The following is a 15,376-nucleotide window of genomic DNA, read 5'->3' as shown; positions in this document are numbered from 1 at the left end:
GGGGAAGGAACATTTCTAAGGTGGTTCGGCACTCCTCCCCCTCTCTAAGGGGGTCTCCCATACAAATGAAACACAAATTTCTGCATAACTCGAGAACTAATCAAGCAAACGAAACCAAATATGGTATGTGGAGGTTTTAAGATGCAATAAATGTTTCTATGGTGGTTCGACACTCCTCTTTAGGGTGGGCTGTCATACAAATGAAAAACAAGATTCTGCATAACTCGAAAACTAATCAAGCAAATGGAGCCGAATTTGGCATGTGAAGATTTTAGAGGGCACGAAACGTTTCTATGGTGAATAGACACTCCTCCCCCTTTCTAAGGGGTGAAGAGGGGAGGGGTCTGTCTTTATTCTATCATGTTTTCTGTATCACACATTTATTTCATGTAACGGAGAAACATGCTATTTGCAAGTGGTTGAAAAATCTTGAACGAGAATTGTGTCTGAACATAATCTGATAGTATAATGATGAGTTTTGGTAGAAGTACTAGGATTTTTTTAGTAAAAGGTAAATTCAACGGGGTCGATTAGAAGAGCAATCAAGGAACAGTTCTGCTATTGGGCTCATGAACTTGCGCTTAGTAAGAAAACGTGAATGTTTGAAGATATTGATAACATAAAACAAATTGATTTACATGTTAATAATCGGTAACCTTGCCATTTCAGTTAATAACCTGGACAATTCGTGTTGGCATACTATTTATCAAATTATGCAGAGCGGATTTCTCGATTTTTTTCCCATTTCTTCGAAATTACGTTCATCAACCGTGGTTTACCGCTTTTCCTCGGTGTAGATTCTGCGTTCAAGGATCCCTCAAAGATTTTCAACATGATTCAAATCTGGAGAGCGAGTCTACCAGTCCAATAAATCAAGTTTTTGTTTCTTAATCCTTTGCTTAATCTCCTTGCTGGTATGTATAAAATAGTGCATTTTTTTGCTGGAATGTGATTTTTTGCGACGATATCTACGTAAAAACGGTAGGAGAAAGGATTCCAAAACATGTATTCTCGCTATTCAATTTGAAGGATGTGGAAGTTCTCGTGAGTTTTCCGGTTGCACAGAAGCTCGCCTAAACCATGCACAACTCTCCACCAAAGTTCCTGGTTAAAAAATACTTCACTTGAGATAAAAATGCCTAGCAAAGTTAAATGAAAAAAAAAATGCCGTCTTACATTGAAGCACCTTTCCTTATGGTATATAGCAAAATATATTCTTTTGAAAACATTCTTTGTCATAACATACCATGTCCCACTGTCGGTCCATGTGAGCTTTGGCAAAACTCAGACGTCTTTCGATGTGAGATGGTGTAAGATTAGGAGTTTTAACCTTTCTGGCCTTCTTTATGTAAGGACTTTTCACCTAAACTTGACGAATTGTCTCCTGTGAAACATTTAACTTCAAAGATTATTTTATTTGCATGAGCGATTTCAAGGTATTCGAAGCTGTTCTAACGGTTTCCCGCTTCTTACGACGAGCAATTTCTCTGTTCTTTGTGAAATGCATCGATTTGTCCTTTCTCTTTTTCCGCGAGCACATTTCCCTTCGGCATTTTTCAGACTCATTGATCAAAACAACTTAAGCAACGGAAAATGTAACTGGTCTTATTCAAACTTGACACTTGAAAAATATAAAATCATTTATTTACGCACAGCGCTTGCACACACACATATGAAAATCAAGCAGTGTATGGTAGTTACTAACACCAATACAGTTCAATAAAAAATGAAGCGTTGTTTGTTTACAATAACACTAAGCAGTAAGATCATCACCTGATCTTATAAAAGTTAGACAGAGTGTACCTATTAAGCGAGGATTTGTCTATGAGAAGACGGAAGATGGAAGAATGGAAGACGACCCTTAAAAAACAAGAAAATATATATACTTACTACCGAATACCACAAAAAAATCTGAAAAAGAATCGAAATTTGAGAAACATCCGAACAGTCAGCTAGTTATATACATCTTAAGCCCGCTGGAAACACGCCTGAGCTAGGCAGAAATAAAATGTAGAGAGCACATACGAATTTTGGTGAGCTGTTCACATTAGTAACGAGCTACCTAGCCGCAATTTTTGCAACGGATTACGAAGGGCACACGACTAAATCTGAAAAAAAATTAAAGCAAGCAGACGGAGATAAGAAGAGAAAACAAAAGCTCAAGATACCACATTGCTCAAATATATGGGGAATGCGAAGGTTTATCAAATTTATGTTGTGATGTAACAGATGAAAAAGTAGGCCAAACACATACAATAACGCGAAAATATAGTTATTGATTGATTAAATTAGATGGATATCCTTTGTCCTTAGTGATCTCGAATAGTGAAGAGCGTACAGCACGGAACTGGGTACATTACCAGACAATATACTCGATGTAATGGTAGCTATCGCCGCAATCGCAATCGCGATCTTTCTACCATATCCGCTGCTCACATTGCATACACAGTTTCTTCTGCCGAGCAATTGCAATTCATATAGGGGAACCGCGGGTAATACAGACAGTGGGGGTAATCAACAGATAAAAAACAGATGGTTGATTTGTATAGTTACATTTTGAATTTCAGCTTTCTGTTAATGAAAACACCTTCTACATGTTATTCTATTATATTTAAGCCACCCTATGGCAATGAATACTGACAAAAATTGGAAAAGGGAAACAAAAACCAAGAATCATACATAATTCCGCATGTGGATGTAATTTTAGTTGTTTGTTTGTGTTTTTAGCATTTTGAGTGGTTTAATATAAATATTCAATTCGCTGATGGTTATTCTTCGGTTTGTGAATTAACAGAGAAGCGATGTTAGGTATGTATGGAAAAGTAGAATCATTTTTGAGTAAAAAAATCAAAATTGTTGAAATAATAAAACGGGGTAAACGGGTGGGGTAAAACGGACAGTTGCTAGTGCGAATGAGATGGACTGTGAAAAGTCTGTTTAATCTATTCCTAAGGAATGCCCTGCGTCTATAAATGGAAATCAAATCGCCAAATGTGGACTGTTTAGAAGCTGACTGGAACCAGAAGCAAAATAGTGGAGGGTCTGTCCGTTTATACTGCTGAAAAGTACGATATCACTTTGATTTTTTCATTATTTAACGGACATTCGTGATGAGTTCAGACCTTGGTTGAATAAAATTATTTCTCTCGCGATCAATAAACCTCTACGCATCATATATTACAAATCTGTCCATATTACCCGCATCGAAAAAAATGTTGTACTTTTCGGTCTGTTTTGATTTCAGTAAAAAACATTTTTTTGTAAAATATTAGATGGAAAAACATTATATTGAATTGCAAGAAACCGCATCAAAGTTTTGGGAAACATAAATTTCCAAATATATAATTGAAGTTCTTCTTAACATGTCCGTTTCACCCCAACATCCCCTACTAATTACTCAACACGATTATCTTCTCCTACTCCACGTTATTAATCATTTTCGTCTTCGTCTCACTAGCTTTTTCTCATATATATGTTTCACAGGTAATTTACAACATCTTGATCGTTTCATTTTTATTTACTCTCATAGTGGTTTTTTCCTCTTTTTTCGTATCCATCGGATTTCCATCCCGTAAATTTCCCAATGGTTGCAGACAATGTACATGCATTTTCTGAAACTTCTGATAGTTCTCCACCATATTTTGAATCGTTCTCATGGTAGTAATAGGAGGCTTAGTAGTATAGCCTTGTAGAATAGCTAAAAACGAAGTACCAAAGTAGCAAAGTAGTAGTACCTGGTAATGGAATTAAGATCCAACATTTGGATTTGAAACAACATTCCTGCATTTTATGTAACATGTTATTGATACTTCACATTAAATATACACACTACTATTTCTATGAGACTATTAATGTATGTTATAAATCGTTAAACGGATGTGTTTTATATGCATGTTACCACTATAACACTTTGACAGAACTGACATCGTTGATGGTAACCAGTATTGAATTCCTTCCATATCCTAGCATTCTCCAACAGCGCCGAAGTTGTTATGATCCACCAGACGAAATCAGACTAAGAACATATTATGCTCGAGAGAGCACAATCGAGCACAGAGACGAGCTAAAAAAAATATTATATATATTTATATGTCTATAGGGTTCAAGATTAAGCCCAGTCAAGGCAATCATCTATCACTCTCCCATTTTGCTGAATGTAAGATCCGCTTACTGCGAGGGCCGGGGGACAGTGCAACAACGGGGTAAAAATTCAAAAACAAAAAATAAAATGAATGTCAAAGCAGTCAGTCTGGGAGGTGAACAGGAAAATAGTAAAACGGAACCTATAATGAAAGGAAACAGCGCGCTGAGTATAATCAGAATCTCCTTCAAAATCGATGCATGATGCAATGTTATTTCCGCGTAAGTTCCTTTTTTCGCCTTTGCTAGAGAGAATGCTTCCACTGCGTTCCGTCGTGTAAGTAGATGGGTCGGATATGTGCGAACGCCTCTATGTAATGTAAGCTTCGGGCAACCGATATGGGTGGACAGGTTTCGTTCTACTTCCTATAGAATTCTTCCACAATAAAGTGTCGCTCGGTTGGTGGCAGCTGCCCCCAGCCACTGTCTTCCGCCAACTTCGCCTCGTGTGAGCTGACCAATCACTTGGATGGGTTCGAGGTTTTCCCTACATACAAGCCCACGCGGGCTCGGAGGGAATGGCACTCAGTTATTATGAAGGGCAAATGTTATTCAAGGAAAGCCATAGGACCCTTCCGCACGCAGTGGGACTATTCGCATTGAAGAAAAAAACTGGAAAAAAGAAGCAGAAACAAAAATGAAGAGAACAAATAGAACAGATTGATTATTTTTGTTTTTTTTTCTACAATAGAGACTACAAACAACGAAGTTTATTCGGCTGTAATCATGAAAAAAACCATTAAAAGATCAATCAGTGGGTCCTGAGATCACTCACTCACTATCACTCGCTTCATAAAACATGGTAACTCAATTCATATCTTCAGATACACAATGTGTCAGCTATGTTCCGGGGCTCAAACTATATAAAATAGATAGATAATAGTATGAGGAGCTTGTGCCACCTGATTACTGTAGAATATTATCTCAACAATTTATGGCCAGAATCCGCCGAACCGCAATCCAGAAAGTTGGGCTTCTACATACGATAATGTGCCGGACTCACAAGCTAATGATCGTGCGTCTGTTTTTGGTTCGAAATAGTGTAGAAGTTTTCCTGTTTATATGAGAAGCAAATTAAAAATGAATTTGTGGTCCCTTGAAACCGTTTTTGATAGCTGATGAAGAAATGTCATTCTATTCAAATTTTTTGGCATATTTCCTAATAAGATACGCGTTTAACATTGCCATTTTTCTATATTTCTTGAATGCTTCAACCACCCAATTTTCCCATTGAGCATAAAGATGTTGTTCGAAAGATCGAGACTATCCTGTACCGCCAAGTATACAGACGACCCAGTGTACAATGGTCCAGGAGATGCATTTAAGTGGAAATTAGCATTTAGAGCTTGACAGTTATTCTCTAGACAAAGTTGTTACATATGATAGAGCGCTCATTTTTTTAAATCTGTATTACTCGCTGTACCGTGCCACGCTTTGCAGTGGCACATTCTGGTTGCATGGTTGAGTTGAATTTTTCATTTTTGTATGTTGTAACAGCAATCCTAGATAAATTTTAAATCACTTCGAAACACAATTTCAGTTCATGATTTTTTCAAACACGTGGAAAAAAGATGTTTCCATCGCATAGAACACATATTCATTGCTGAATAGTCGATTTTCATTAGAAGCTCAATTTCAGAAACGCACTCTGCTCATATATAAAATCTTCTTTCTTCCAATTTTCCAATATTTTATGCCGTAACCACACTTCTTGAAGTGGGTTGTATACTGTGTCCAACTTTAAGCTCAATCGGCTCCGCACTTTTCGAGTTTTTGACGCGTACACAAACGATCACAACATTTTTATATATATATGAACGAAATCAATAAATTTTAAATCATTCCGAAACACAATTCCAGTTCATGATTTTGTCAAACACTTGAATAAAAGATGTTTCCATCACATAGAATTCATATTTAATACGATATGGTTGATTTTCATGAGAAGCTTAATTTCTGAAACGTACTATGGCCATATAGAAGATCATTTTTCTCCATTTTTTTCAATTTTTTATGCCGTATCAACATTCCTCGGAGAGGAATGTATATTGTGTCCAACTTTAAGCTCAATCGGTTTGGTATTTTTCGAGTTTTTGACGCGTACACAAACGAACACAACATTTTTATATATATAGAGATAGTGACTTTCAACTCATTTGGCTGGTTCGTCACTTTTACTTCCATTTTTGGAAGAATGTCGGGAGTGAGAATTGAACTCGTGACCTTTAGCGTGAGAGGCATGGATGTTACCACTACGCCAGATCGCCTCCACAGAGCGCTCATTTTTATATTATCAAAAATAGGGTGACCAAAATTGTCGATGAAAAAAAAAAATCTAACTTTCTTATCTTTACAGATAGAGGTAAATATAGTTCAACAATGTTGTAGCTCCATTTATTTGAGACATCTTTGTAGAACAAAGCTTTTTTCTACCTTTTAAAATAATCGATTTAACGCTTTTTCCTAAGTTGCATTAGAGTGACCACGAAAACGTGATTTTTATGCTTTACTTTTAAATTTCAAATTCTACATCAAAACTGTCTGACTTTTAGAGCTTATCGATACCAACATTTTGCGATGCAGAACTTGTCTATATTTTAATCCTACTCAAAGTTATTGATGGTTCTTTACCCAAAAACTCATGATTTCAAATTTAATTTACTCAAACACAAAAAATAACATAGTTTTGAAAATCACACATCATGTAGAGTGAAATATGCTCTTTCAAATGCCACCAATAAACTTTGTTTACGTTTACCCCAGGAAGAATGAAAAAACAAATGAAAAGAGCATGTTTTTTGTGAAGAAATATCAATAACTTTGAGTAAAGTGGAATTATTGACAAGCTCTGGATCGAAAAATGTTTGTATTAGTAAGCTCAAAAAGTCTTTCGAAGACAGTTTGCATGTAAAATTTGAAATATAAATGTTAGAGCAAAAAAAAATTTTTTTTCATGGTGACCCTAACGTAACTTAGAAAAAAGGCGCTATATCGATTATTTCAAGAGATGGAGAAAAACTTTGTTCTACAAAGATATCTCAAATTATTGGAGCTACAACATTGTCAAACTATGTTTACTATGAAGATAAGAAAGTTAGATTTTTTATTCCATCGACAACTTTGGTCACCCTATTTTTAACAACATAAAACAAGCGCTCTATCATGAGTAACAACTTTGTCTAAGTTTTTGTGTAGAGAATAGCTGTCGAGCTCTAAATGCTAATTTTCACTTAAATGCATCTCCTGGATCATTGTGCAGTGGTAAAAACGAAGCAAACAGCTGCTGTCGGAAGGGACGAACGTTTAAGTTCGAGTTCAGTGGAGAAATTGTAATAGAATTACACAGATGTAGGGATAAGAAAATGAAATTAACAATATCTATTGTCATTATCATTTGTGAGATAAACGTGGTTTAACCCGTAAAAAAATTATAATATCTTTTTGCTAGTACTTATAATTTGAATGCCTGTGCGTTTCAAATAACTATTCCAAAACGTAAAGTGGAAGTGAAATTGTCCAAATTATTAGATAACTAATTGTAAATTATCTTTTATCTAGGCTCGATCTGCAACTTGAGTGGAGAGCTAGAAACCCGTTTACTTAGGTTAGAGCTCCCTCTAACTGCCAAGAAGGTGTGAAGAAAAACTTATTATAAGTTTACAAGTTTGCGGACGAGCAGGAATTTCTGCAACGGCGACAGCAGCTCCGTGAACAGTTCCAGTCAATGAAATTGGATCTGTCCCATCAATTCGACGAAATGAAGGAATTCTGTGAAACAGGCGAGAATGTAGAAAGAAGAGGACGAAATATGGAGAGGGATTTCAGGATCCAGCTTTGCGCCTCAAGATGACGGCTGGGATGCACGATCACCTGAGCAACCCTATGCTCGTACAGGAACTCGTAGGTAAGCTGCCCCCCGAGTACAAGTTGGACTGGGTGCGATTTAAGCGCAGTAAGCTGGAGCCGTTAAGAAACTTTACCGACTTCATCAACGAAATAGTGTCGGAGGTCTCAGAAGTGGCGGACTTTACAGGAGCGGAACGAGAATTAACACACCAGACGGGGAACCATAAGCCGAAGAAAAAGGAGTTCGTGAACACTCACAACCATCAACCAAATCGGGTCGGTGAATCTCAAGCGGAGCCCTTCGTAAAACCAAAAAGACCGTGTGTTGTTTGCAATCGGAACGACCATAAAGTTCGATTCTGCGACGATTTTGCCAAGCTTAGGGTCCGTGAACGTTTGAAGATCGTTGAAAAGTGGAAACTTTGTCAACTAGGCCTCAACGACCATGGCAAGGCACAATTCAAGTTTAGAATACGCTGTAAAGTGCCAAATTTTTCGAAGAGTTATCACTCCCTGCTGCACAGGGTAGAAGAAAGTGTTCATCTGTCCGTTATTGAGAACAACGCACACCTCCAGTCGCATCGATCGGTGATACTCCGCATAGTCCCTATCACACTTTACTTCGGGGAAACGACCATTGAAACGTCAGCGTTTCTCGACGATGGAGCGTCAGCTACGTTAGTGGAGGATTCGATTGTTGAAATCCTGGATGCTTGGGGAGTTCCAGAACCGTTGGTGGTGGTCTGGTCAGCAAATATGAAATGCCACGAAGAAACGTCACGAAAATTTGATCTCCAAATCTCCGCAAGAGGATCAAGGGAGCGATACCACCTGAAGGAGGCACGCTCGGTGAAGGAACTAGTCCTGAAGAAACAAGATGTTTCACTCAAAGAAGTGGTGAGTCGATACGACCATCTCAAAGGTCTATCGATTTCCGATTGTAGTGTGAAAGTTCCCCGTGTTCTAATCGGTCTCGACAACCTGCATCTGTTTGCTCCGCTTGAGACGAAGGTGGGAAAATTCGGCGAACCTATAGCCGTACGTTCACTTTTAGGTTGGTGCGTATACGGTCCCTATCACCAGACGACTTCAACGAAAGTGTACAAACATCACCACTTCGCGCTGTCGATTAGCACAACATATTATGGAGGAAACGTGCACACAAGCTGAAGAGCTTCCAGAAACGAACGATATCATGCGAGCTCGACATATCCTCGAAGAAACGACACGGCGTGTAGGAGACCGTTTTGAAATCGAGCTACTGTGGGCCAGCGACGACGTAACTTTTCCTGACAGCTATCCATCCGCTCTGAAGCGAATGTTTGCTTTAAAACCAAGGTTCGTGAAGGATCTGCAGCAGATCGAAGCGTACCTACAGAAAGGGTATGCGCATAAGGCATCGGCAGAAGAATTACATAATGCAAACCGGTCAAAGGTATCCTTCCATTTAGGTGCAGTTCATAATCCCAAGCAGAAGAAATCACGCCTGATATGGGATGCTGCAGCGTGCGTAGATGGCGTCTCCCTCAACTCCAGGCTTCTAAAATGGCCCGACGTACTCACGTCCCTTCCGGCAGTTATCTGCAAATTCCGTGAACGATTGGTAGCAATTGGTGGTGACATTCGAGAAATGTACCACCAGATGCGCATGAGAGAAGCTGATAAGCTGGCACAGTGATTCGTAATTCGTTTCGAACCAACGGAACCTCCTGAGGTGTATGTGATGGACGTGGCCACTTTCGGTGCTACGTGCTCTCCGTGCTCCTCGCAATACATCAAAAACTGTAACGCCCAGGAGCATTCTACACAGTTTCCTGGCGCCGCAGAAGCAATCGTTAACCGGACATATGTCAACGACTGTTTTGACAGTCTGAACACCGATGAAGAAGCTCTTCGAAGGGCCAAGGAGGTGCGGTCCGTTAACGCCAAAGCAGGGTTTGAGGTCAGAAACTGGTCGTCGAATTCTCTGCCTGTCCTTCGAGGTCCTTCGAGGTCTGGGAGAAGTTGAATCCATCGAATCAGTACACTTCCATCTAGACAAAAACTACGAAACCGAACGAGTGCTGGGTATTAGCTGGAACCATCATCAAGATGTCATGTCATTCGACGTCCTATCAAGAACGCGACTGCTCTGAGGAGGTTCGCAATTCATAAAATCCGAACAGAGGTCCTTTGGAAAACTTGTTCATTGATATGTCCATAACTTATAGATTTTTCGTCAGTCTGGAAGGAATCATAGCAATGATGGTACCGTTAGTTTTGAATTTAGATGTATTATTATCAGTCAACAATGACTTTCGATTGGAAAATACATTCGTTTTTTGTATTCGCACATTATCATTGTTTAGTGGTGTCTCTACACTAGTCATGCAAGCACTCGTCTATTGTTTTTTACGTAGAACTTCGTCTTTCTAAATAAAAAAAAACAGGAAACAAGTCACGTTTTCATGGAATAAAGTTGACGTTAACAACTATTTTGTGCATCGAACGGATCTTGATGATCCTCATACCAACCGAATCAGAAGTTCTCTAAGACTTGTTGAATATGATATATATTACGACTCATCCATGAATGGTAAAATTAAACGAAAATTAAAAACAATCCGATTTTACCATACGTTTGTTCTGCACGATTGTGTGCTTACCTACCCGTGCTGTCAATAAAACTTATGCATCTGTGAGTTACAATATTCATATACCACTGCGAAAAAATGTAGCGTTCGCTCCATGGACATAGTGGAGAGTGGAAATATTACAACGTAAGCTCTTGCATTGATAAATTTTGATATTAAAGGAACGATTCTGGATTTCTTGAACATAGTCTTGTTCCAGCCAGCGCTCAGTTAACCTCTTTTATTGATGGTATTCCTTCATGCATTTGTTCTGTGCATTTCAATTTTATATCCCTGCGGATCATTAACGTGTAAATCGCAAGCTGAACATGCCTTTGGCTTTTGGCTTTTTACATGAATAAAAGCAAATGACACTTACAATTTTAACATCTATAATAGTAACAAAAATGGATGAATGGTACAGCCACAGCAAACCAATACAGCAGCCAAGCACAATCGATATACGAAGCCTGTTCAAAAAGTGTCGCGACTTTCGAATTTACTCGGGTTACGTATGTTTGATTTTAGATTTTTTTTGTGGCATTATGTTGGTACTCATGTCTCTCACTTATGCTGACAGATACGGCTATTGTGAATGATCAGTTAATTTTTGACAACTGCTTTTCTTACACGTGTTTCGGTTCATCTTCGATTTTTGCCTATTGCAAAAATGGTCACCCCACACAACAAATGTAACCCGACGCGCCTTCGAGGCGTGTGAGCCTTTTTCAACCGGGGCTCTGCGCAGTTAAGCAGTTGGCTTATGCGTCACTCCCGTAAGGGAGACCAACCGCCGTGTTTTTGGTTTGGCCGGTGAGAACTGAAATCTGAGGGCAAGTTTATCCTTTTCCCCAAACCCGGTTTGTTTCTCGATTCAAACTACGCTGCAAAGTGAACGCGAACACCGCTTGTCCAGAGAACAAGATTAAAGCCCGAAAATGCTTGGGCCGATCCCCAGACCACAAATTCAGCAAAGTTTTCCTCACTGAACCTACTAAGAAATATTCTTATCCACAACGAAGCTCGCTTCAGAGCGTAGAAGTGGATAGTGAAGAGACACCAACAAAAAAAGGAGTCCAATTCACCCCACATAAACGTGTTCATGTCTCCCCACACAATATGCTTTAATTTTTGCATGTTGTGTGGTTTGGAGCTTTTCTTTGGTCTAATTGATTCCAGATGTCAATTGATTTCATTTATTGTTATCAAACTTACAGTTTCGCTGCATCAAATTGTTCCTCTTCCTTAGGCGAACAGAACTGTACTGCACAATACACGAAAAGTTTGTTTAATCAGCGGAAAAAACCTTAAAACCATGATCGAAAAACTCACATTTTCTGACAATCAAAGTGCTTGATGTGTTCGTGCTACCGTTTCCCTCCACCTGTTAAATTTTACCAAAGTTTTTTTTTACATTAGGTACGTAGGGTTCAACAATAGAAGGAGATGACATTATAAAACATCCTAGTTGAGCCATACTTTTCGAGATAAAGGGGTGGTCCAAATCACCCGTATGTCCAACTTACCCTATGTTACCCTATATCTTATCACTCGCTCGGAACCCAAATGCATGTTCGTTCTACAAACACTGTGGAGGGAGGAAATATTGAAATTTAAGCTCCGTTCGATTTGCAATTTGCTCACACAGTCTGAGAATAAAATCAGAATTATCAATTTATATTACGCAGTCCTGTTCCTGTCAGCGAGCGGTAAACATCTCTTTGGAGGCTCGATAGCGTGCCATGTTGCGAATGAAATCGTGGAGCGATTTGGAACATCATACACAAGGAACATGTCGGTAGTAGTATCGATTTACATGGTGTTCCATTCTGGAGAGAATGAAATATGACTCAAATATCTAGGGTTGAGTTTACAAAACTACGGCCTTGTCGTATTTGCTTATTTGCATTTTTCCACGTGATACCGCACCAAGAATCGTATACTGAATGACGCGAGAAAACAACTTAAATCACAGAATGCATAAAAATTCGCTATCTCTTTTCATTGCAACTCCTGTCGGATTCGTTCTCTCTTTCGCATCTGTATGATTTAATTTCTTGTTTGACAACATGCGTTTGTCAACCGCATAGGATTTTGCGTTTGTCTACACTGACATGTATATTTACATATTTTTGTATGTTGTTCCATCCACACTTTTAATCATCTAAATAGAGATCCGAAAGAAGTTTGAAATGAAAGTGTCGCACGAACTTCTCCAAATTTAATGTAATTTGAACATATTCCTCATATTTCCCACAGGCCTATTGATAACCACTAGAACTTCCTATTGAAGAGTTATTTTTAAAAAAAATATTCGTTCTAAAATAATACCCGAAATAATAAAAAAGCGGATTGAACAACATAATTCCACAGTCCTACGCCGGAAATGCGGACATGTCCCAGACAAACCCTCCTAAATTTTTTGTTTTAGGTAGACATTTCAGTGATCGTACACCTAAACTAGAAAACATTTCATTTTCGGCAGATAAAAGCAAAAGCGCCCCGGGTGCGACGCAGTCCCTTCGCTGAGTTCAAATGTTTTTACTTTTCTGGCGGAAGAGGGGGTGCAAATAAACTCTTCCGCCCGGGTGCAAAAGCTTCGCTCGACGCCACTGCTCACACGTAGAAATAAACGTGCAGTTTTGTGTTCAGAATTACTGACAAATTTGTATTTTTGTTGATATAAACGCGTTTTTCTGATTTCTGATAACTATCTAAGTTCGTTGGTTTGAGTTCACGGTGAGTAGACAATAAACCGTTCATTAATGGTGTAACTACTTTTTTGCATCAGGAATCAAGTTTTTGTTTCACTGTAGATGGACGTAAAAATAAGATTTTGTTCGCGGGTAAAGAGATTCGAGTCAGGAACTCAAAGAACTCAAAGCACTCAAAAAACTCACAGAACTCAAAGAACTCAAAGAACTCAAAGAACTCAAAGAACTCAAAGAACTCAAAGAACTCAAAGAACTCAAAGAACTCAAAGAACTCAAAGAACTCAAAGAACTCAAAGAACTCAAAGAACTCAAAGAACTCAAAGAACTCAAAGAACTCAAAGAACTTAAAGAACTCAAAGAACTCAAAGAACTCAAAGAACTCAAAGAACTCAAAGAACTCTTAGAACTCAAAGAAATCAAAGAACTCAAAGAACTCAAAGAACACAAAGAACTCAAAGAACTCAAAGAACTCAAAGAACTCAAAGAACTCAAAGAACTCAAAGAACTCAAAGAACTCAAAGAACTCAAAGAACTCAAAGAACTCAAAGAACTCAAAGAACTCAAAGAGCTTAATAAACTAAAAAAAAATCAAAGAATTTAAGGGAGTCAATAAATTCAAAGAAATTAACAAACTCAAATAATTCAAAGGAGTCAATGAACTCAAGGTACTCAAAGAACTCATAGAGATAGGAGTCAAAAAACTCAACAAACACAGATAACTAGAAGGACTCAAAGAATTCAGAGAATTTGAAAATTTAAGAACTCAGAAAACTGTGAGAAAGATATACTCAACTTGCTTAAAGCATAAAAAGTACTCAAATAATTTCTAATCTCTAATCTATACTCAAGAGAAACATTCGCAGTCTGGATAGTTATTCGCGAGAAACAGGGAACACAAGTGTCAGATTCACGACACAACACTCTATTTGGGTCATGGAGGTGGCTTTGGTGAAGTGTAGGATCGCAAATTGGAACGAAAACTACTAGTGCGATAAATGTCACCCCACAAAAAACGGAAACAAAATAGTTCAAGGCAAAACGCGCACCACATGTTAGTTTCAAGTTGGCAGTGTTCATTGGCACGAGAGATGCACCCTAAACTAAAGTCCATCAAGAATGCGTTTGTTTAAAAAAAGCTAGATGTATTATTCATTTTGGATTTGTAGTCGAAACGATGAATGACTCACCACCCTTTGTCTTAGGTGATACTAAAGTCTAGTATATAATCTCTAGGGCAAGAAAGAAACGTGTGAGAAAAGGGCTTAATAATGAGTGAACAGCACAAAGTGGTTAACAACGGACAGTGCCAACACAGAATTGCACATGTAGTTCAGCGAAAATGAAGTGCATTTCATGACTTTTTCATTTTCTTGTATAATTTTTTATTTTTTCTTCTACGATCCACGGTTCGTTGGCGACAGACGAAAGACTCGTGGTGGAAAGTGTATGTACGCGCGTAAGGCGATCCACTCGCGCAAATTGCCGCACCTAATAATGTGGGCTTGCGCATGATGTGAGCGGCGGAAAGTATTTTTTCGGAAGTAGGAACATTCACTCAAGCTAGAGATCGATGTGTGTTCCGTAAATGAACGCACCAATGGAATTATAAATCGGCCTCTACGTTATATAGAATTTTAATTCTTACGAGTTGTGTTGGAGTTTGGAACAGTTTTTTATCGACGGCAACTTCGACAGCATAATCAGGATCTAACGTTGAAAAATACTGATCTAGAGGCTCCCGTGACAATTAGTCCAAGCAGTAGTGTGAGCTTTGGGTTCGCTAAACTCACCACTAAATAAAATATTAACTTTATTTAATTTAACTTCAAAATAAAATAGGAGTCGCTATGGGACAGATCTGGATTCTGCTCACTTCATTGATGCAAATCGAAACCTTTCTAAAAATTTGTTTCAACACAAAAAATTTCGGACTTAATTTGTTTCCATTGTCTATGTATTGCAGAAACAAATACGGCAAGGATTATTCAATGGATGTCCATATTTCCACTTTACATTAAGTTCTCTCCTGATTTCATTTTGGTGGCGAAAAGCGTGGATTCTTGT

General features: G+C 38.4%; 1 protein-coding gene across 1 annotated transcript; it reads left to right on the top strand.

Annotated features, from left to right (window-relative positions):
• The first annotated feature begins 9,709 nt into the window (after positions 1-9,709).
• On the top strand, positions 9,710-13,913 carry LOC129766625 (rho-associated protein kinase 1-like). The gene is made up of 2 exons (XM_055767202.1): positions 9,710-9,921; positions 13,451-13,913. Exons 1-2 carry the CDS (start codon positions 9,710-9,712, stop codon positions 13,911-13,913), a joined length of 675 nt encoding a protein of 224 aa, XP_055623177.1.
• Positions 13,914-15,376: the final 1,463 nt, after the last annotated feature.

This window comes from Toxorhynchites rutilus, chromosome 2, assembly GCF_029784135.1.
Source record: "Toxorhynchites rutilus septentrionalis strain SRP chromosome 2, ASM2978413v1, whole genome shotgun sequence".
NCBI lineage: Eukaryota > Metazoa > Arthropoda > Insecta > Diptera > Culicidae > Toxorhynchites > Toxorhynchites rutilus.
The sequence above is the reverse complement of the archived record's forward strand: the minus strand, read 5'-3'. Positions and strand labels throughout refer to the sequence as shown.